Source organism: Somniosus microcephalus, chromosome 8 (genome assembly GCF_052327205.1).
Source record: "Somniosus microcephalus isolate GS21.2 chromosome 8, FLI_Smic_1.0, whole genome shotgun sequence".
Lineage (NCBI taxonomy): Eukaryota > Metazoa > Chordata > Chondrichthyes > Squaliformes > Somniosidae > Somniosus > Somniosus microcephalus.
Window position 1 is genome coordinate 11,879,434 of NC_140994.1, and position 22,581 is coordinate 11,902,014.

General features: G+C 46.3%; 1 protein-coding gene across 2 annotated transcripts in view; it reads left to right on the forward strand.

The window, feature by feature from the left end:
• Positions 1-277: 277 nt before the first annotated feature.
• The window catches only part of zfyve27 (zinc finger, FYVE domain containing 27), a 222,353-nt gene continuing 200,049 nt past the window's right edge, over positions 278-22,581 (forward strand). Inside the window, exons 1-3 of one of the 2 annotated variants that reach the window (XM_085994250.1) lie at positions 278-1,064; positions 18,525-18,595; positions 20,257-20,443. In XM_085994250.1, the coding sequence (XP_085850376.1) occupies positions 772-1,064; positions 18,525-18,595; positions 20,257-20,443 (551 nt within the window). In that variant the 5' untranslated portion in view covers positions 278-771. The remainder of the gene's footprint in view (positions 1,065-18,524; positions 18,596-20,256; positions 20,444-22,581) is intronic. The other variant, XM_085994251.1, reaches the window with a different exon arrangement.

Sequence of the window (22,581 nt, forward strand, 5' to 3'; positions counted from 1 at the left end):
GTTGTTAGAAAGGCAAGTTGTTAGAAAGGCAAGTTGTTGTTATAAAGGCACGTTGTTGTAGGAAGGCAAGTTGTTGTTGTGAGAAAGGCAAGTTGTTGTAGGAAAGGTAAGTTGTTGTTATAAAAACCAAGTTGTTGTTGTTATAAAGGCAAGCTGTTGTTATAAAGGAACGTGGTTGTTGTAGGAAAGGCAAGTTGTTGTTGTTAAAGAGGCAAATTGTTGTTAGAAAGGCGAATTGTTGTTGTTAGAAAGGCGAGTTGTTGTTGTTAGCCAACGCATGACCTCATCGCGCTTGCGGCACATTGAGGGGCGGCTCCTGCTCAATTGCTCGGGCCTGGGGCGGAGGCAGCAGCGTCCGAGAGCGGAGGAAGGAGGAGAGGCGTTCCACGACGTCGACTGGGGAGGGGGAAGGAAGAGGAAGGGAGGAGGTGCTTTGGGAGACTTTTTAATCCACACACGGTGAACAGCTGGGCGGAGAGACCGGCGGCCGTGAGAGAAAGCGGCGGACTTACCGGAGCCAACATGGCCGCCACCGACCCCGTCTCCTAGCGACGCCGTGACCCCTCACCGTACCAGCTTGGCACTGTGTCCATGTATTGGGCTTTTCTATCTTTGCAGCATTTATACCTCAATTTTATTTAAAATAATTAAATATATATATTATTTGGATATATATATTATTTTATATATATATATATTTATATATAGATAGATATATATAAATATATCTATATATAATATTTAGAGATATAGAGATATATATTTGGAGATATGCAGCCTGCTTTGGGGATTCTTCCTACCTGGGAGGCTGCTGGAGCAGAGGGTGGGGAGAGGAGGGACTCTGCTGGGAGCCCCACCTCCATCACTTGGCCCAGCAGCTCCCCCCTCAGTGCCAGCAGCCCCCTCCCCGAGTTGGAGAGCAACCCCATGGTGGAGCTCAAGACCAGAGGGCCCAAACCCCCGCAGACCTTCGACCTCCTCAGCCTGGTGGTGGCTTTCAAGAGGCTGGAGCTCTTCGCAGAGCCGCTGTACGACTTCTGGGAGATGGTGAAGTATTTAATCAGGTAGAGTTATTTATTTATGGTTTTTTTTTTGTCTTTTTATTTTTTTTATTTGTCACCTGATGGTGTGTAGTTGGTTCTTGGTATTTGCTGTATGGTGACTTTTCTTTCATTCATTCATTTATTTATTAAATAAAAGGGCATACTATTTTTTGTGTGTGTGTGGGCAGGATCAGGGCAAAGAGCCGGGAATGAATTGGAGTCGTTTGGTGACGGTGACATTTTTTGTCTCACAATGATGTGTTTTGAAGCAAATTTTGTTAGCTAACAGAAAATAGTTTGTCGGAACACTGTTTAACTGCGCTGAAAATCAGCTGGCTTTGGAGTTTATACTTCACTGTTTGAAGTGGTTTGTCTCTGGAATTGTAAATGTGATGGTCTGTAATGATGTGTGTGGGGGGGGGGAGAGAGAGAGAATCACAAATTGGTAAGTGGTTTATTTTAGTGGCCAGAATAAGATGTACAGTATATAGATTATTGGCTGGTAATAATGCTTTTATGACATATCCCTCCCTCCCCCAATTCCCCCACTGGTATGTGCTACTTGTACCTACTTCTGTATCACTACAGATCCAATATCAACAACTTGTATTTATACAGCGCCTTTAACATTGTAAAGCATCCCAAGGTGCTTCACAGGAACTTTATGAAACAAAATTTGACAGCAGGCCACATAAGGAGCTATTACTACAGGCTTGGTCAACGAGGTAGTTTTTAAAGAGCATCTTGAAGGAAGAGGGAGAGGTTTAGGGAGGGAATTCCAGAGATTAGGGCAGAGGCAGCTGAAAGCACGGCCACCAATGGTGGAGCGATTAAAATCAGGGATGCGCAAGAGGCAAGAATTAGGAGGAGTGCAGCGATCTCGGAGGGTTGTACGACTGGAGGAGGTTACAGAACTAGGGAGGGGGCGAGGCCAGTGAGGGATTTTAAAACAAGAATGAGAATTTTAAAATTGAGGTGTTACGGACTGGGAGATAATGCAGGTCAGTGAGCACAGGGGTGAATGATTCATCTCTTCGGCACACTGCTTGATTTTTTGATCCACTCAAGGGTAATAAGGTACAAGAGGTAACTGGAATTGTTTGAAGAAGGACTATCTTTATGAAAAGTTGTTTGTCCTTGTTTTAAGAAAAGGATGATGAACAGATGGAATAAGTTGGCAGGAAAGAAAGAACTTGCATTTTTATCTAAATCTCTTCATGACCTCAGGATGTCCCAAAGTGCTTTACAGCCAATGAAGTACTTTTGAAGTGTAGTCGCTGTTGTAATGTAGGAAACGTGGCAGCCAAGTTGCGCACAGCAAGCTCCCACAAACAGCAATGTGATAATGACCAGATCATCTGTTTTAGTGATGTTGGTTGAGGGATAAATATTGGCCAGGACACCGGGGAGAACTCTTCTTTGAATAGTGCCTTGGGATCTTTTACATCCACCTGAGAGGCCCTCTCAGGTGAACGGCACCTCCAACAGTGCAGCACTCCCACTGAGTGCTACCCACTGAGCTGAGGCTGAGACCCAAATGCTGGATGTGTTTACGGGACAGCTGGATGCTGTAACGGGGGGATGGTAGGTTTGGTATTTTGGAAGGCTGAGGTCAAATGGGCTAAAGGTTCTGATAAAAGTCCCAACTTGTGATCTTGTCAAGAGTCAGAAGAGCCTTGGCTGTGTTAATCTTGTTGTCATGCACAAATGACTGTTGAAGTGGAAGTGGATCGCACTATGGTTGATGTCATTTTTTTGTGTGTTGTAAGCACAGACACAAAAGTTTAGAGTACGTTTTCATGAGCATCTCTGCAGGGCTTCCATGTAACCTCTGGATTCTGCTGGACCGTACATCCCGCACTAACTCTGTTGTGGCAGTTTATGACATCAGGACCACTTGATTAAATTTGTTCTGTGCAATTTATAAACCCGGAGAGATAGTAAGAGGATTTGGATCCTGGAATAATAAGAGGATTTGGCTGCCGCGAGTGAGAGGTGATGCTGCTTGTGGTGTTCGAGCCAGATGCAGTAGTGATGACCAGGCTGGTCAGGTGCTATGTGCATTCCAGGCTGCCTTGGGTTTGAGCTCCAGAGGTGTATACTATACCGGGGGGAGCAGCAAAGGTGGGAGATGCTGAGGGCATTGGACGTAGAAGCAGGGTAGTTGTTGAGTAAATCAGTGGACGCGGTGCTGTCACAGTGGCTGGTGAACCTGAGGAAAAAAGCGTTGAGAATTTGAGATCCTGGGGGGTGGGAAGGGTGTAGCTCTTTCTGGGGCGTAGAAGAGTTGGAGGCAAGCGAGGAGATATGGATGGTGAAGGATACAAGCAAATGACAAGAAATCTCCTCAGCGATTGAAGCTAAGGTGGCGAGGGTTCACATGATAGAATGGTTATGGATGGAGGAGTTGGTGCATGGTGAGGTTGAGGAGGGTAGAGGAAAGAAAGAAAGCCTTGCATTTATGTAGTGCCTTTATGATCTCCGAACATCCCAAAGCGCTTTACAGCCAATGAAGTACTTTTTGAAGTGTAGTCACTGTTGTAATGTAGGAAATGCGGCAGCCAATTTGCGCACAGCAAGCTCCCACAAACAGCAATGTGATAATGACCAGATCATCTGTTTTAGTGATGTTGATTGAGGGATGAATATTGGCCCAGGACACCGGGGAGAACTCCCCTGCTCTTCTTTGAAATAGTGGCCGTGGAATCTTTTACGTCCACCTGAGAGAGCAGATGAGGCCTCGGTTTAACGTCTCATCCGAAAGACGGCACCTCCAATGGTGCAGTACTCCCTCAGTACTGCACTGGGAGTGTCAGCCTGGATTTTGTGCTCAAGTCTTTGGAGTTGGAGCAGGAGGCGGGTAAGATGTTTTGGGTGCATTTTGAGAGAATGAGAAGTTACAAGGGCTAAATGAGGACTTTGAGAAAGTCACCAGAGACCTTGAGAGGACAGGTAGGCAATATGAACCTTGAGCGAAAGACTGGAGACTTGGTAAGGAATGAGGTGCTCAAGCCAGGAGGAGTGAAGGAACAGATCAGTTTAGGGATCTGGAAATGAGATCCCTATCAGTTGGGTGCAGCTAAGTGGGGTGGTTCCGGGAAAGAGCTACTGTTAGTGAGTCACCTTTTGCTGCGATATTGTGCAGAAATTGGCTGCCGCATTTGCCTATGTGATAACAGTGACAACACCTCAAAGGTAATTCATTGGCTGTGAAGCACTTTGTGTTGTCTTGAAGATATGAAAGGCGCTATATAAATGAATATGCCCATTGTCATCAAACTTTATTCGCTTAAACAGGCTAGTCTAAGCAACTTGCACCACCCCTGCCCCAAGAGCAGCCTCAATGATGGTGCATTTCATGCTTATGATTTATTTGCAGGAAAATAGTACAGTATCGTTTTGCAGTTGTGAAATTTAAAGTAAAATAACTATTGAAATTAATTCAATATTTACAGATAGTTCAGTAATTGTTATCTGGTTAGAATTCACAAGAGACCCGCTGGAGTGGTTGTGCAGCTAGTCATGTAGTTTGCGATTGTCAGGTGAACTCTAATAAGTGGGCAATTTTTCCAAGGTACTTCTGTAGCTTAGCTTTGTTGGGCAAGTGATAATCTTCTTCAGTCCTCGAGAGTTTGCTGGATCAGTATGTTTGGCTTCCAAAACTGAACATCCTTCCTTGTCAGCTCTGTGCTGTCGCTCACACTGACAAATCGCTCTAGCTCAGTCTGTTCCACAGCAGCATAGGCGAGTGCAGCCAGCCGCAGAGGATGGAACAGGTTCGCTGCTGCCCCACTCCTTCCCTGCGAAAGCCTCATGAAAAGCTTTCGAAATGCAATCGATCTGTGGGTGAGACTCCACCATGTCTTACCATTTTGCTATGCGATATCATAACGCTGCTAAGCATTGGCAAAGTCTTCACTGTATCTTTAGTTTTTGGTTTGCACTGTGGCGAGCGTGGCCCATGTGCACTGTATTAGCGGGAGCAGCAAGGGTGGGAGATGTTCGGGGCATCAGACATAGAAGCAAGGCAGTGTGCCGATAGCCCCTTTTCATTTTGTTGACCGATGTCTAATTGTAGACTCACATTTTCATGGCGTTAAGTGCTGTCCGTTCCAGGCAGGTCTCGAGTGTGTACTCGAGTCTAGCTGACCGAGGGAGAACATGCCCATCAGCTGTTGGCTGCACCTTCTAATGCCTTTTTTCAGGTGAGGGGCAGTTCCCTCCATTTAATGAGCGATGGGGCCATCCTTGCAGGTGGACAGCAACGGGCAGTTTGACGGCGGAGCAAGGTTTCACACCGCTATGCCAAGTGTCTAAGAGCCTGTGTTTGTGTGCCACCTTTGCCTAGTTGGGAGTGCTCTCCTTATCGAGTCAGAAGGTTTTGTTTTTGATCTCCATACCAGGATGTGAACTCATTCTCTAGGCTGACACTCCACTGAGGCAGTACTCCAGTGTTGACCTATGGATGAAATTTTAAACCAGTGCCCCACCTACCCGCTTAGGTGGATATTGACAATTCCATGGGACTGTTGAAAGAAGAGTGTAACGTTCTACTAGTGTCTTGGCCAACATGCCTCCTTCAGCCACCGCCAACAAAAACAGATTCTCGTTCATTTATTTACATACAAATTCCATGTAATCCATATTTATGTCCTCAAGTGTTCCTTTGTCATTGTAAACAGGCTGTTGATAGCTGGGCTCATTTAAGTGGCGAAGGCCCTTTGTCACATTTGAGTTCCAACCTTGCTGTCTTCCCATTGCAACATCCCCATGGCCCATCATTGCTCCCTCCTGTCGCCTCGGATTGGGGGTAGAACCGGGGACCTCCCTGCTATGTATGGCTCACTCAGCTACTCGCTGCCTGAATCAGCTGAGTGATCAGGGGGAAGCATACCGCAGGCAACTGGTTGAACAAGGATTCTGTTGGTGCGGTTGGTTACACGTGCAAACAAATTGTTCACAGTTCAAATCCCAGGGAGCACAAGTTTTTAAAAATGAGGAAGCGAGGAGTAAGAAGGGAAGTCAGGCAGGCAGTTTTTTAACTCGAAAGTTAATGGAGTTGTGAAATAAGTTATCAGGGAAAGCCATTCAGTTGGTCAGTATAAATGGGCGTGAGAAGGGATTGAGGGAACACGGGAACAGGAGTAGCCCAATTAGCCCCTCGAGTCTGTTCCGCCATTCAATGAGATCATGGCTGATCTGTGACCTAACTCCATATACCTGCCTTTGCCCCAAATCCCTTAATACCTTTGGTTAACAAAAATCTATCAATCTCAGATTTAAAATTACCAATTGACCCAGCATCAATTGCCGTTTGCGGAAGAGAGTTCCAAACTTCGACCACCCTTTGTGTGTAGAAGTGTTTCCTAACTTCACTCCTGAAAGGTCTGGCTCTAATTTGTAGACTGTGCCCCCTAGCCCTAGAATCCCCAACCAGCGGAAATAGTTTCTCTCTATCTACCCTATCGGTTCCCCTTAATATCTTGAAAACTTTGATCAAATCAAGGGCGAGTGTGTGTGTGTGTGTGTATACAGGCAGACTATCCTTTATCCGCACTTCTGAAAACCGAAAACCTCTAAAAACCGAGAGTTTTTTCGTGGAGCGTAAGTCGTGCGCATGACATGACCCGAGTGGCGCCAAACATGACAAGAGTGGTCCGGGAGCTCTGCCTTTCCCTGTGAGCAGGGCAGAGGGTCACAGAGTTCCCTCCTGGGTAGGAGATTGCAGGCCGAGCCGGGCAGTGTGAAGGAGGTACCGGGAGAGTGAACCCAACAATACAGCGGCCCGTCCGATAGCTGCAGCGGCCCGTCCGATGGTCTTTTCTTCACCCCCCCCCCGACCTGATTTGCGGGCCAGCTTAGTGTAGGAGTCAGCCAATATCCGGATTTCCCACAACTGGCTGCGGCAGTCGCGCCCCAGACCCCCGCTAAGTCAAGGAATTCAGATACGGAGCAGGGGGAGCCAGAAACCTCGATCTAACGGCAGAAATCAGCAGCCGTTTTGTTTGGTTTTTTTTTCTTCCCCTAGCATTTTTTTTTAAAACAGTCAGGCTGTGGCAAGAGTCTCCGTAGCTTAGCAACAGCTTCAGAGACGCTTCCAACGCAGGGCCCGAGTGTTTACAAGCTGTTGCTAAGCAACAGTGTTGTCAGATATGGAGATGAAAACCTGAAATCCGAAAACAGCTGGTCCCAAGGTTTTCGGATAAAGGATAGTCTACCTGTATTTCATTAAAAAAATACAGACCCTATTCCTGAAGAGTCTTAAACACTGAAATCAAACTGTGCAGATGTGTACATTGATCTTCCGGTAGGGGAGTTCTGGTCTGTATATAAATAATTTGGGACATCAATTATTAATTGGCAGAATTATTTCCTTACTTTACAGCTTCTCTTTCACCCCCCCCCCCCCACCACCAACTTTAAAGGATTTGTCCAAAGTTGGCTCTCCAATGAGAGTGCCAGTTTTTTCAGAATTACAAGTAGATTTGCTTTATAACTTTCCGCTTAGCTTTAGTTGGTTTGAGCCTGTTTCTAGCTCGCTTGGACTGTTAAAGCTGGCCGAGAGGAGACACTTTCGTACCATTAGTCTGGGTTGGATTTGAAATCCGGCCCCAGAGGTTTAAGAAAACTGTTCTGATTACTACCCAATCCTTATCCTCATGTCCATCTTAAATAGTATTTCTTGCATAAAGTGCGCAGATGCCAGACTTAAGAGTTTCAAAAATATTGAAAAAAAATAATTTTTTTTAATGAAAAAGGAGAAAGCCAGTCATTTCCTGGTGGTTTCTTCTGACCTGGTGCCAGGAATTTATAAGCAACTGCCAATCTTAAAAACTTCCCTCACCAACGGCAATTGACTTCAGAACATGTTGAGGAATTTAGAAAGCTTTCTATTTCGAACAATTAGACTTTGCAGCATTATAGGGACAGGCCAGATAACCTACCTTAGCAGAGCAATACTTTGTGCGTTAGTTATGTGGTGTAGCGTTCTTGTAGTTATAAAAAGCAGTTCATCATTCGACTTGCTGTGAGCAGTGCAACGGAAGGTCTACTAGTTTAATAAATAACGTAAAATAAAATTATTTTTTGTATATGTTGATTACACCAGTGATTACAAATGTGAGATTCATAGATTTGTGGCAGGGATTGGCATAAAAGGACTTGGGATTCCTGCTCTCCTTTTTAAGATGCTCCTTAAAACCTACCTCTTTGACCAAGCTTTTAGTCACCTGTCCTAATCTCCTTATGCGGTTCGGTGTCAAATTTTGTTTGATAATGCTCCTGTGAACATTTTACTATGTTAAAAGCGCTATATAAATGCACATTGTTGTTGTTGATCACTTATTGCATGGTGTCTTCTCGATCTTGTGTGTCTTGCTGGAGGAAGCTATCTAACAGAGACTGTAACGTTCCAGAGAGTGGGAAAATGGAGGGTGATCCATCCAGGCAATCCATTATGGGTTTGCGTAGCCAACTTGAGTGGCTTGGCTGGGGCCTGCCTACGTTCTGTCGTTTCTTGTCAAGCTTTCTAAACTCCTCAACATGTTGACCTCTTCCTGGGGCCCACTGGTGAGCAGTAGCCTTCTCCAGTACCTTGCTCAATGGCCATTCTTTATGTGTGCCTCTTTACAGTGAGCTTTGGCAAACTAATCAACTGCAAAGAAGAGACACCACATCATTACGCAGGTATTACAACACGGAAACCGGTCGTTCGACCCAACCAAATTGTCCTAGTCCCATGTGCATGTTCTGTTTGCATACTCCTTAATTCCCTTTTCCTTCAACCAAACATTTATCCAATTAAATGTTGACTGGGCCTCTGCTTTGATTACTAATTCTTCTAATGCATTCCACAGCCTCCTCTCTGTCCCAGGTCTCTTGCGTTTAATCTTGTATCTATGTCCCCTTGTTCTAGATCCCTCAATTACTGGAAGCAGTCTGTTTTGATCAACTCTATCCTGTCAACATTTCTGTCAAATCGCTCCATAATCTCCTCTTCATCTTAATCACGCGGGTGAGATGGTGTGCACGCCCACACACTTTTAGCAGGAGTTGTTGGATAGCACTGAGGGAGCTGGAACCCTGCCGATTCCTTTCTGTTCCTCTCCTTACCAAGGGCGACAGAGGCCAAGTGTAGCGATCCTACAACCAGCTGAGCTCCGCTAACGCAGCACAGATAACGGTTTGAATCTGGGATATTCCCGTCAGCTTAACCTGCATTCTAGGTTTGTGAATGGAGATTAGAATAGAGACGCTTTGAAGATGGAACTTGCATTTCCGTAGCACCTTTCATGCCCTCTGGATGTCCCAAGGTGCTTCACAGCCAATGCAATACCCTTTTGAACTGTCTTCACAGTTATTGTGGAGGTGAATGTGGCAGCCAATTTTTGCAGTTGAAGATGAGTAAAATAAATTTTTTGGCAAGGTGTTAATTCTGCAGATATTTTGGAGGCATTCTTATACTGTAGATAGATTTTTGGACTCTTAAGCGAATCAAGGGATATGGGGATCGGGTGGGAAAGTGGAGTTGAGGTCAAAGATCAGCCAATGTCTTATTGAATGGCGAAGCAGGCTCGAGGGGATGTATGAACTACTCCTGCTCCTAGAATCATAGAATGGTTACAGCACAGAAGGAGACCATTCGGCCCGTCGAGCCCGTGCCGGCTCTGCAAGAGCACTTCAGCTAGTCCCACTCCCCCGCCCTTTCCCCGTAGCCCTGCAAATATTTTCCCCTCTGGTACTTATTCAGTTCCCTTTTGAAGGCCACGATTGAATCTGCCTCCACCACCCTTTCAGGCAGTGCATTCCAGATCCTAACCACTCGCTGCGTAAAGAAGTTTTTCCTCATGTTGCGTTTGGTTCTTCTGCTAATCACCTTAAATCTGTGTCCTCTGGTTCTCGACCCTTCCGCCAATGGGAACAGTTTCTCTCTATCTACTCTGTCCAGACCCCTCATGATTTTGAACATCTCTATCAAATCTCCTCTCAACCTTCTCTGCTCCAAGGAGAACAACCCCAGCTTCTCCAGTCTATCCACGTAACTGAAGTCCCTTATCCCTGGAATCATTCTTGTAAATCTTTTCTGCACCCTCTCTAAGGCCTTCATATCCTTCGTAAAGTGTGGTGCCCAGAATTGGACACACTACTCCAGTTGAGGCCGAACCTTTTATAACTTCCTTGCTTCTGTACTCTATGCCTCTATTTATGAAGCCCAGTATCCCATGTGCTTTTTTAACCACTTTCTCAACCTGCCCTGCCACCTTCAATGATTTGTGCACATACACCCCCAGGTCTCTCTGTTCATGCACCCCCTTTAGGATTGTACCCTTTAGTTTATATTGCCTCTCCTCGTTCTTCCTACCAAAATGTATCACTTCGCACTTTTCTGCGTTAAATTTCATCTGCCACATTTCATCTGCCAAATTTCATCATTCCACCAGCCTGTCTGTGTCCTCTTGAAGTCCATCACTATCCTCCTCACTGTTCACTATACTTCCAAGTTTTGTGTCATCTGCAAATTTTTAAATTGTGCCCTGTACACCCAAGTCCAAGTCATTAATATATATCAAGAAAAGCAGTGGTCCTCATACCAACCCCTGGGGAACACCACTGTATACCTTCCTCCAGTCCGATAAACAATCGTTCGCCACTACTCTCTATTTCCTGTCACTTAGCCAATTTCGTATCCATGCTGCCACTGTCCCTTTTGTTCCATGGGCTTCAACTTCTTATTCTAATGTTCCTAATTCTTATGTTCTTATTAAATAATTATTCTGTGACAACAAGATCCTTGCGTGTGGATCTAGCCAACTTTAAAGCCAACAGCTTTAAGTTCCTCGGAGTCCACATCACGGAAGACCTCTCCTGGTCCCTCAATACCTCCTCTCTGGTGAAGAAGGCCCAGCAGCGCCTATATTTCCTAAGGAGGCTGAAGGGATGTAACCTGTCACCCCTGATCCTCTGTAACTTTTACCGCTGCACAATAGAGAGCATCCTGACAAACTGTATCACAGTATGGTATGGCAGCTGTAGCTACTATGACCGGAAAGCCCTGCAGCGGGTAGTCAAAACTGCCCAATGCATTACCGGCACCCGGCTACCGACCATAGAGCACATATACCAGAAACGCTGTTTACGGAGGTCGCGGTCCATCATCAAAGACCCTACCCACCCCAGCCACAGTCTGTTCGCCCTCCTGCCATCTGGGAGACGCTACAGATGCATTCGCACCCGTACGACCAGATTTAGGAACAGCTTCTTTCCCAGGGCTGTCATCCTACTGAACTCCACAAATAAACTCTAAAGCCTGCACATCTGCCAATGCACTTTATTATGGTTATGTTTATGTTAATGTATTACAAGCCAAATGTATGTTGAATGTTTAAATGTCTTAATCTAAATGTACACACTCTGGAGCCGCAATCCTACATTTCGTTGTACTGCACTTGTGCACTAACAATGACAATAAAAGTTGATTTGATTTTGATAAAGGACTCTTAGGGCATTGTTTGTGGTAAATTGGATGTGATACTGCTTTTGGACGAACGTGAGTCATATACCATGTAGTGCACAATGTACTATTGTATTAAGGAAAAGCTGTCTATTTATATGGCCGCAAAGTCGAATTGTTCAATAAACTGATTATCAGGGCTACAAAGGCAAAATACTGCGCATGGTGGAAATCTGAAATCTAAACAGAAAAATGCTGGAAACACTCAGCAGGTCAGGCAGCATCTTGGGCAAGAGACACCGGGTTAACGTTTCAGGGCAGTGAAGGACCTGTGCAGATTGGGAAATGCTTGTAAGTTTCAGGCTCCAGGTCAGAAGTGCACAGCATTAAGGGACTGGCTTTCTTTTTTTTTTCTGAATGAGTTGCGTTTTCTTAAAGTGTAATTCTAGTATGTGGTGTGCGGTGGACAAACTGGGTGTTAGACGCTTTATCTTAATGACGCATTATATTCCTTTGTGTTGGAGGCAGTTTGAGACATCATCATTAATGTATCACGGTCACAGGATGTGGGTTTAGAATGTTTATATTGTTTTCCCTGATTGTCCAGTGAGTTAATACACCATATTGATGTGTTCGCTGTGGCTCAGTGGGTAGCACTCTCGACTGCGCCAGAAGATTGAGAGATCAAGGCCCACGTCAGAGACTTGAGCACAAAACCTAGGCTGATACTCCCAGTACTGAGGGGCCTCCGCTGCACTGTCGGAGGTGTCCTCTTTTGGATGAGACAATAAACAAAGGCCCCTGTCTGCCCTCTCGGGTGGGCATAAAAGATCCCACAGTGGGTGGGGGGGGGGTGGTGGGTGTGTGTGTGTCCGTCCCAGTCCCATGGGGTCCATGCCCTTTCCCTCAAGTGCCTATCCGGTCGCCCCGTGGAAACATTGAGTGTCTCCGCTTCCACCACTTCCGTCGGCAGCGAGTTCCAGGTCATCACCACTCGCTGCGTAAAAAAGTTTTTCCTCACATCCCCCCTGTATCTCTTGCCCAAAACCTTAAATCTGTGTCCCCTAGTCCTTGTACCATCAACTAGTGGGAACAGCCTTTCCCCGTCTAGCCTATCCAAACCTGTCATAATCTTGTACACCTCTTATCAAATCACCCCTCAACCTCCTTTGCTCTAATGAAAACAAATCCAGCTTCTCCAACCTGTCCTTGTAGCTAAGATCCCCCCATCCCCAGATCATTCTGGTAAATCTCCTCTGCACCCTCTCAAGGGCCTTCACATCCTTCCTAAAGTGTGGTACTCAATACCTCCTATTTATGAAGCCCAAGATCCCATATGCTTTGCTAACCACTCTCTCAATATGTCCTGCCACCTTCAGGGGCCTATGCACATTAACTCCCAGGTCCCTCTGTCCCTGCACACTCTTTAAAACTGTGCCATTAAGTGTATATTGCCTCTCCCTGTTCCTTCTGCCAAAATGCATCACCTCACGCTTCTCTGTATTAAATTCCATCTGCCCATTCTGCTGGCCTTTCTATGTCCTGTTGCAGTCGATTGGTATCATCCTCACTGTTTGCCACACCCCCAAGTTTGGTGTCATTGGCAAATTTAGAAATTCTACTCTGTATTCCAGTATTCAGGTCATTTATATCTCAAAAAAAGCAGTGGCCCCAGCACTGACCCTTGGGGAACACCAATGTCTATCCTCCAGTCTGAAAAACAGCCATTTACCACAACTCGCTGTTTTCTGTCCTTAAGCCAATTACTTATCCAAGCTGCCACTGACCCACCTATTCCATGAGCCTCAATTTTGTTAACCAGCCTTCTATGTGGTACTCAAACGCCTTCATAAAATCCATGTAGACAACATCCATTGCAGTCCCTTCATCGATCCTCCCTGTTACTTCATCAAAAAATTTAATTAGATTAGTCAAACACGATCTGCCTTTTACAACTCCGTGTTGGCTCTCCTTAATTTTTTCCTTGATTATTGTTTCTGAAACTTTACCCACCACTGATGTTAAACTGACCGGCGTGTAGTTACAAGGATTGTCCTTACACCCTTTCTTGAACAATGGTGTCACATTTGCCACTTTCCAATCCTCAAGCAGTTCCCCCGTGTCTAAGAAAGATTGGAAAATTATGGCAAGCGCTTCCGCTATCTCCTCCCCCAATTCGCTTTGCAACCTGGGATGCAAGCCACCTGGACCAGGTGACTTATCCACTCTAAGCATACCCAGCCTTTCTAGTACATCCTGTTCATCAGTTTTCACCCCTTCCATTGCTTCTACCTTTTCCATTTCTACAGATAGTTTGTCAGCATCCACCTTCTCAGTAAACACCGATACAGAATACTCATTAAGTATGCTAGCCTTGCCCTGCGCCTCTAAGCATATATCACCTTCTTTGTCCCTAATAGGCCCCAGCCCGGATGTGTGTGTTTGTGAACACACGCGTGTATTGAGGGCAGGATCGGGCTCTGATATAATGCCGCAGTCCCGCGTGATCAGGAACCCTACCAATGCTTAATCTCGGCTCGCACATGATGATTGGCCATTTGGGCGTGGAGCTGAAGGGCAGTTGGCACTTGTGTACAGGAGCAAGGATGTCTTGCTGCAGTTGTACAGGGCCTTGGTGAGACCACACCTTGAGTATTGTGTGCAGTTTTGGTCGCCTTATCTGAGGAAGGATGTTCTTGCCATGGAGAGAGTGCAGCGAAGATTCACCAGACTGATACCTGGGATGGCAGGAATGACGTATGAGGAGAGATTGGGTCGATTGGGCTTGTACTCACGAGTTTAGAAGAATGAGAGGGGATCTCATTGAAACTTATAAAATTCTAACAGGACTGGACACACTAGATGCAGGAAGAATGTTCCCGATGGCGGGGGAGTCCAGAACCAGGGGTCACAGTCTAAGGATAAGGGGTAAGCCATTTAGGACTGAGATGAGGAGGAATTTCTTCACCCAGAGAGTGGTGAACCTGTGGAATTCTCTACCACAGAAGGCAGTTGAGGCCAATTCATTAAATATATTCAAGAAGGAGTTAGATAGATTTCTTAAGGCTAAAGGGATATGGGGAGAAGGCAGGGACAGGGTACTGAGTTTGGATGATCAGCCATGATCGCATTGAATGGCGGAGCAGGCTCGAGGGGCCGAATGGCCTACTCCTGCTCCTATCTTCTATGTTTCTATGTAACAGCAGGAGTTAACACAGAGAGGGGCCAATCTGGCAAAATAAAAATATGCTTTGAACAAAATTTTCAAATGAATTATGAAAAATAATTTCATTTGCCATACTAGTATATTCATGAAATCCGAAAAATAATTTAGCTAATAGTGACTCGTCGCTGATGTAGACACACTGCTGGGCTCAACCGATGACATTTTGCTTTGAACTGTATTGTTGTTGTTGTATTCCTTTCCCGCACTCGCTGTGGGAGTGACTTCCTTGCCTTATGTTTTATCATATGGTAGATTCCTGTTTTTTGTCGTTCCTGTCCAGCGGAAAGTGGAAAATGCCCCTCGGCAGAGCTTTATATATAAAGCGACTCGCCAGCTTCTAAGGTTCCACACCTGTTTTAAAGCAGCAGCATGTGTTTGTGTGTGTGGGATGCCCACCCCCCCAGGGGCACATATGGGCACGCTCCCAGGGAGCCCAGCTTTATCACCGTTCTGAGGATCCTTTTGCAAATATCGACACAATCCTGGGGATCGATCCCCAGTTCTGAAAGATAGTTATTTAAGTTAGCATTTGCAGAACACAGAAACAAAGAATGTGCCAGTAAGTCAACAGATGCCGAATCTGATCATGAAAGGTTGGGACTCTGATTACCTCGGGGGCATTTTGTTGTGCATTCAGGTTAAACTTTGTAAGTTGGGTGTCAAAGCCCAAACTAACTCTAGAGGGGTCGGAGACTGCACCTTCCATGGAAACCCACTCTGCTTTGATATGGGCTTAGATCGGGCCTTGACTCCAGATTTAGATTGCACTTACACCATAATCATAGAAACATATAGCGCAGAAGGAGGCCATTCGGCCCATCGTGCCTGTGCTGGCTCTTTGAAAGAGCTCTCCAATTAATCCCACTCCCCCTGCTCTTTCCCCACAGCCCTGCAAATTTTTCCTTTTTCAAGTATTTATCCAATTCCCTTCTGAAAGTCACTATTGAATCTGCTTCCACCGCCCTTTCGGGCAGTGCATTCCAGATCACAACTCGCTGCATTTAAAAAAAAAAAAAAAAAAAAAAAAAAAAAAAAAAAAAAAAAAAAAAAAATTCTCCTCTCCCCTTTGCCTTGTGAAACCACTTACTGACACTGCAGTTATAGCGTGAAGGCATCCTTAAAGAAAATAAAATGCTGAGTTGAGCTGGTGTGACCTGCTCAAGCTCCTTTAGGATTACCTGGATTGATGGACAAGATAATGGGCCTATTGTATCCGATGTTCCTTCCCTACTTGATTAATCCGAGTTTCCAATAAATCATGGTGCGAGTAAATTACATTCCAAGGGTATCCTGAGCAAATACATTTCTTTTTTATGAGCCCCAGGAGAGCCATTTTCAGTGTTCAGATGGTAACCGCTGTAGATACTTTATCTCCTGGTGTTTCTTTAACTTTATGATAAATGTACATTTGTAGCATTTTATGACACTGTTTAGGCTTAAAGGCCTGTATTGCATTGGAAAATCAGGAGGCAATTAAGGTGGCGCAGAGCAGGACACGGCACTGGGTAGTTATATTTTTTTTCCAAATTTGAAAGGTTCTCGAGACACACAGGCTTTTGGTTGAGAATTTCTCCACTGTCTTCCAACCAGCCATCCCCATCAATGCAGATTCCAATATGGAGTCAAAGGATAATGAACTGGAATCCTGACTGATCTCATATCATTCCCCGCCCAGCCCCCAAAACCCGGTGTCAAATTTTGTTTGACGCTCTCGTGAAACGCCTCGGAATGTTTTACTAAGTTAAAGGTGCTATATAAATGCAAACTGTTGTTCAGAAATAGTTGTAACTCAATGTCCTTGATGCGCTATCAATTACTCATAAAAGACTGAGAGTTAAGAGAGTAACTAAAGGCTTTTATTAACAAAAGAATGAAGGTCTGCCTCGAGTGGTCGACCGGTCCAGAAATACAAAGGGCTGGGGAGCAGTCACCTTTATACTAGGACTTGTGGGAGGAGTCAGCCGAGGCATGTCCAGGCATGTACACAGTGGAATACAAACAGTGGTTTACCACAGTCCTTAGATAGTGACTCATGTAGGATTATCTCCTAGGTTTGCCCCAAACTGTGTGTGTCTTAAAAAGAAAGAGTGAGATCTATTCTGTTTCCCACCACAGTATACACAACCTGATTGCTTTTGCTGGAATAAGCATATTTTTAAAATTCATTCATGGGATGTGGGCGTCGCTGGCGAGGCCGGCATTTATTGCCCATCCCTAGTTGCCCTTGAGAAGGTGGTGGTGAGCCGTCTTGAACCGCTGCAGTCCGTGTGGTGAAGGTACTCCCACAGTGCTGTTAGGGAGGGAGTTCCAGGATGTTGACCCAGCGACGATGAAGGATCGGCGATACACTTCCAAGAAAGGATGATGTGTGACTTGGAGGGGAAATTGGAGGTGGTGGTGTTCCTGTGCGCCTGCTGCCCTTGTCCTTCTAGGTGGAAGAGGCCGCGGGTTTGGGAGATGCTGCCGAAGAAGCCTTGGCGAGTTGCTGCAGTGCATCTTGTAGATGGTACACACTGCAGCCACGGTACGCCAGTGGTGGAGGGAGTGAATGTTTAAGGTGATTTGTTTTTGTGGTAGATGGAATGATGCGTTATAAGAATGTGTACAAGCTGCCGCCTTAACTTTGGTGCGAAGTGGTGTGTCCCCTTGCACTGGCAATGTTATCGGGTAAATCCAGAGTGAGAGCCTGACTTGACTTGCAGAGTGACACTCCCTGCGGAGAGCAGTCTCCCACTGCTTTGGTTTGACGCACCCAGTGTAAAAGTGCCCAGCTGGTCCCTTGAACCCAGTTGCAGTTAATATAAAATGTTTACACAGTGCCGACACAACCACCTGTACCGTCTAAAATGTAACTGCTGGGGAGGAGTTGCTCACGAGCACACAGAGAACCTTCTGGGTAGCAGCATTGGAGTTTCAGCCAGGATGTTTTTGAAGAAGGAAAGGCAACATGAATTGAGAAGACACGAGACAGATGATCACTTGGGTATAAAACCTTTCCTCAGAGCCCCAGACCTCACCTGTCTTATATTTTCTCGATGGATGCTGTCTGACCTGATTGTCTCCAGCGTTCCCTGTTTCTGTTTCGCATTTATAGCATCTACAGTATTTTTGATTTTCGCTCCGTCTTTAAGATGGGCGTGCACCCGAAATGGCCACCATCTGACCTCTCGTCAGATGCCGCCTTGGAGAAGGTGCAGAGGAGATTTGCGAGAATGGTACCGGGGATGTGGAACATCAGTTCTGTGGCGAGACTGGAGAAGCTGGGTTTGTTCTCCTTAGAGCAGAGAAGGTGAAGGGGAGATTTAATAGAGGTGTTCAAAATCATGAACAGTTTTGATCGCGGAGATGGGGAGAAAATGTTTCCAGTGGCAGAAGGGTTGGTAATCAGAGGACACAGATTTAAGATAATTGGCAAAAGAACCAGAGGGGAGATGTGGACATTTTTTTTTAACGCAGCGAGTTGTTATTATCTGGAATGCGCTGCCTGAAAGGGAGCAGATTCAATAATAACTTTCAAAAGGGAATTGGATAAATATTTGAAAAGGAAACATTTTGCGGGGCAATGGGGGAAAGAGCAGGGGAGTGGGATTAATTGGAGAGCTCTTTCAAAGAGCCGGCATTGGCACAACGGGCCGAATGGCCTCCTCATTCTATGATTTGATCAGCTTTGCTTCAATGCAAACTGTAGCTGCAGTCTAAATGCACCGTGAAATCAGCAAACTATTAAGGGCATTATCAATTTGGGCAAAGGGATTATTGAAGCTGGATGCTGCCAGATTTATTAATCAAACTTACTATTTTGCAGGTGGAAAGCGCCCAAATGCTCCATGTTGTGTTGCGTCACACTCAACGTGCTATTCCTGGCGCTTACCGAAGGTAAGAATTGAAGCATTAATATTAAAGCGGTCTCCAGTGGGTGGACACTGAGCTTTTACCTGTGCAGCTTGTGTCCTCGGCCTGCCCAGACCGACTGGACACGTGTCTCCTGTGCTGGCTATAAGGTTCCAATGTGAAATAAGCTTAGATACACTCAGTCCCGTTCTCAGTGGGCATGAAAGTGCCTTCATTTTAGCTCTAAATTGTTAATCTCATAATCACAGAACCTTGCAGCACAGAAGGAGGCCATGCGGCTGGAGTTTAGAAGAATGAGAGGGGATCTCATTGAAACTTATAAAATTCTAACAGGACTAGACAGACTAGATGCAGGAAGGGTGTTCCTGATAATAATTCAACTTTATTGTCATTGTACAATGCACAAGTACATGAACAACGAAATGTGATCTTGCAAGCTCCCATGAGTCCAGTACAAATAACATTAACATTAAACGTAAATAGCACCGTCCTGGGAGAAGCAAAGCCACTGCGTCTGTGCGCGCCGCCATTCCCTTTCCACCATTCCTCCTGTCCGGCAATCTTCAGCCCAACGCCCGGGCCTGCTCACCAACCGCCCCTCCTCGGGGCTCCTTCCGTGACCTTCTGCACCTGGTCTTCCCTGATGGTCAGCCCTCCAGGTACTAACCAGGCCTGGCTCTGCTTAGCTTCCAAACCTTGCCAGTGACCCTGTCCCTAGTCCCAGGAACAGGGCGAGGGGAGTCCAGAACCAGGGGTCACAGTCTAAGGATAAGGGGTAAGCCATTTAGGACAGAGATGAGGAGGAATTTCTTCACCCAGAGAGTGGTGAACCTGTGGAATTCTCTACCACAGAAGGCAGTTGAGGCCAATTCATTAAATATATTCAAGAAGGAGTTGGATATATTTTTTAAGGCTAAAGGGATCAAGGGATATGGGGAGAAGGCAGGGACAGGGTACTGAATTTGGATGATCAACCATGATCTCATTGAATGGCGGAACGGGCTCGAGGGGCCGAATGGCCTACTCCTGCTCCTATCTTCTATGTTTCTATGTGCCTGTGCCAGATAAGGCCCCAGTCCAATGTCCCCTCTAAGCTGCGCGCGTAGCAATCTGGAAGGTACTGCGCAGGCCGCTCACAAGTTGTTCCCTCTTAGATACTGCAAGTGCGCAGCCGAGCGGCAAATGTAAGGGTACCGGGCATTGAAATAAACAGGCTGCGCACAAGAAAATGTTTTTAGGGGGGAAACGTTGCCCAATTCAGTTGCGGGGAATTGAAAATGTCACACTGGTGCAGTAGGGGATGCTATTCTGATGCGAAGGTACATCGGGATCTCCTGCAGTAACGCTGGCGGAAGATTGGTGGAAATCCTAGAGCAGTCTCCTAAATGGCCGCTTCCGCCCTTTCTCCAGGGTTCCCGGTGGGGGAACAGCTGTGGAAATTCCACCTCGTTATTGGGGCCACGTGCATGTGATCTGTGCTCCATCTGACCTGGGAGTGCTTGCACGGAGCACTGTAGGGGGAGCTTTGCTCCTCATCTAACCCATGCTGGCGGTGCTTGATGCCGACACTGGCCGCCTGAAATGGGGGCAACGTTCCGCTCCCCACCAGTAAACGTCCCTCCGTTTGAGCGCACTTTTTTTTGCAGTTTGTACCTAGTGGTCATTCATTTTCTTGTCTTCTGCAGCTGGCTGGTTCATCTTGCTTGCAGTATTTATCTCTACCCCTGCCGTACTTGGGTACCTGCAGGATTGCTGCCAAGAGCAGCTCACTGAGCAGGCCCTCACAAGACGGAAAAGTCACAGTGTCCGAAAGGAGGATCTTCAGAAGGTGAAAATCACCAGACAGGAAGCTCTGGTAGAAATCAAAACTTTGTAAGTTTATCTCAGTTTGGTGGTGCTGCACTGCAGTGACAGACAGCGCCTTTCACAACCTCAGCACGCCCCAAAGCGCTTTACAGCCAATGAAGTACTTTTGAAGTGTAGTCACTGTTGTAATGTAGGAAACGCGGCAGCCAATTTGTGCACAGCAAGCTCCCACAAACAGCAATGTGATAATGACCAGATCATCTGTTTTTAGTGATGTTGGCTGAAGGATGAATATTGGCTGGGACACCGGGGTGAACGCCCCTGCTCTTCTTCGAAATAGTGCCGTGGGATCTTTTACACCCACCTGAGCGGGCAGACGGGGCCTCGGTTTAACGTCTCATCCGAAAGACGGCACCTCTGACAGTGCAGCACTCCCTCAGTAACGCACTGGGAATCTAATCAACCTAGATTTTTGTGCTCAAGTCTCTGCGAATGGGACTTGAACCCACAACCTTTTGACTCCGAGGGGAGAGTGCTACCCACTGAGCCAAGGCAGACAGTAATGTCTTTTCTCCTGCTTTACAGCAGAGGTGTTCAAAGTGCGGACTGTGGGTCTTGTGCGGCCTGGCCATGTGCTTTTTTATGCTTGTACAGGTAGACTATCCTTTATCCGAAAACCTCGGGACCAGCCGTGTTTCGGATTTCGGAAGGTATTTTATAAGACTGGGAAATTTGTCGGGGGTGGGTCGGTGGGAGTCGGGGTCGGCGGGGGTCCGCGGGGGAGTCGGGGTCGGCGGGGGTCCGCGGGGGGGTCGGCGGGAGTCGGGGTCGGCGGGGGTCCGCGGGGGGTCGTCGGCGGGGGTCGGGGTCGTGCGCCACTCTGGTCATGTCGTGCGCACGACTTACGCTGAACGACAAAACCTTCGGTTTTTAGAGGGTTTCGGTTTTCGGAAGTTCGGATAAAAGGTAGTCTACCTGTATTTGTGAATCACTGGTTTGTCGTGATTGGATTTTGTGTTGTTCCTGGGGCTGTTGCCTCGCAGGTGGACAAATCCTACATGCGAACACCGAAGGTCTGTTGGTATCCACAGCTTAAGTATATGCAAACTAATGAGAAGATTGAAGGTAAATGCCTTAAGGGGCTCGAGCGGCTCCATGGTACGCGCCCAAACACCTACAAAGTCCAAAAAGCTTGGACACTTCTGCTTTGAGGGTTTCTGTGCCACAGGAGAAGCAGTTTTTAAATATACACCCTTTTTATGCAAAATGTACTCCTAAAAATTCAAATTAGCATTTTGCACTATAAGTTTGAATAAGCAATGCAAATAACACTGGTAAATAGGAATTTAGTGCTAAAATCAAATAAATTGCCAGATAATTTAAATTAAGAAGACTAGGCATTATTGGCACTTGCTTCTTGTACTGTGGCACACCACCAGTGCCCAGTGATTCCTTTCAGACAGTCCGGATTTGGGGTCGGAAAGTGATGTAAACTGGGCCGGGTTGCGTCCTGATTTCAGCTAGATGAGGAAGTGAGCTGGAAGTGCTTAATGACCTCCAGTTCCGAACTCCTCCCAACCATTTCCCCTCAACATGACGTCATTGTTATCAAATTCTCAAAAGCTATTGCGGGGGGGGGGTGGGGTGGGGGGGAAGGGAGGAGGAGAGTGGGGCGAAGGTCATGCCTGTTTACTCGTCGTGTCTTTTGTTTTCAAACCACTTGAACAAAAGAGCAGAAGCGCTTGCTTTGTGTGCCTGTTTCATCCTTCTCCTGTCCCACCTATTGAGCTAGTTTCTTGTCTTTCACTGTTGCTACAGCATGGAAGCTGCAGATTATGTCTAGTCCGTACTAAAGCAGAAGCAGTTTCTCCGAACTCCTTCAGTAAACCGCCTTGGGACGTTTTACTACGTTAAAGACGCTATATAAATAAAAGTTGTTTCCGACAGGACAATATTCTCCGCTCCACTCCCACTCAGACCTCCCCATCCTCGGCCTCTTGCATTGTTCCACGGAAGCTCAGCGTAAGCTCGAGGAACAGCACCTCATCTTTCGATTAGGCACTTTACAGCCTTCCGGAGTCAACATAGAGTTCAACAATTTCAGATCATAACCTCAGCCCCTATCACATATATTATAATTATTTTTTTAATCCACACTTTCGTCTGGCCTTTTTTCTTCCCTCCCACATGACAGCTGTCCTTCA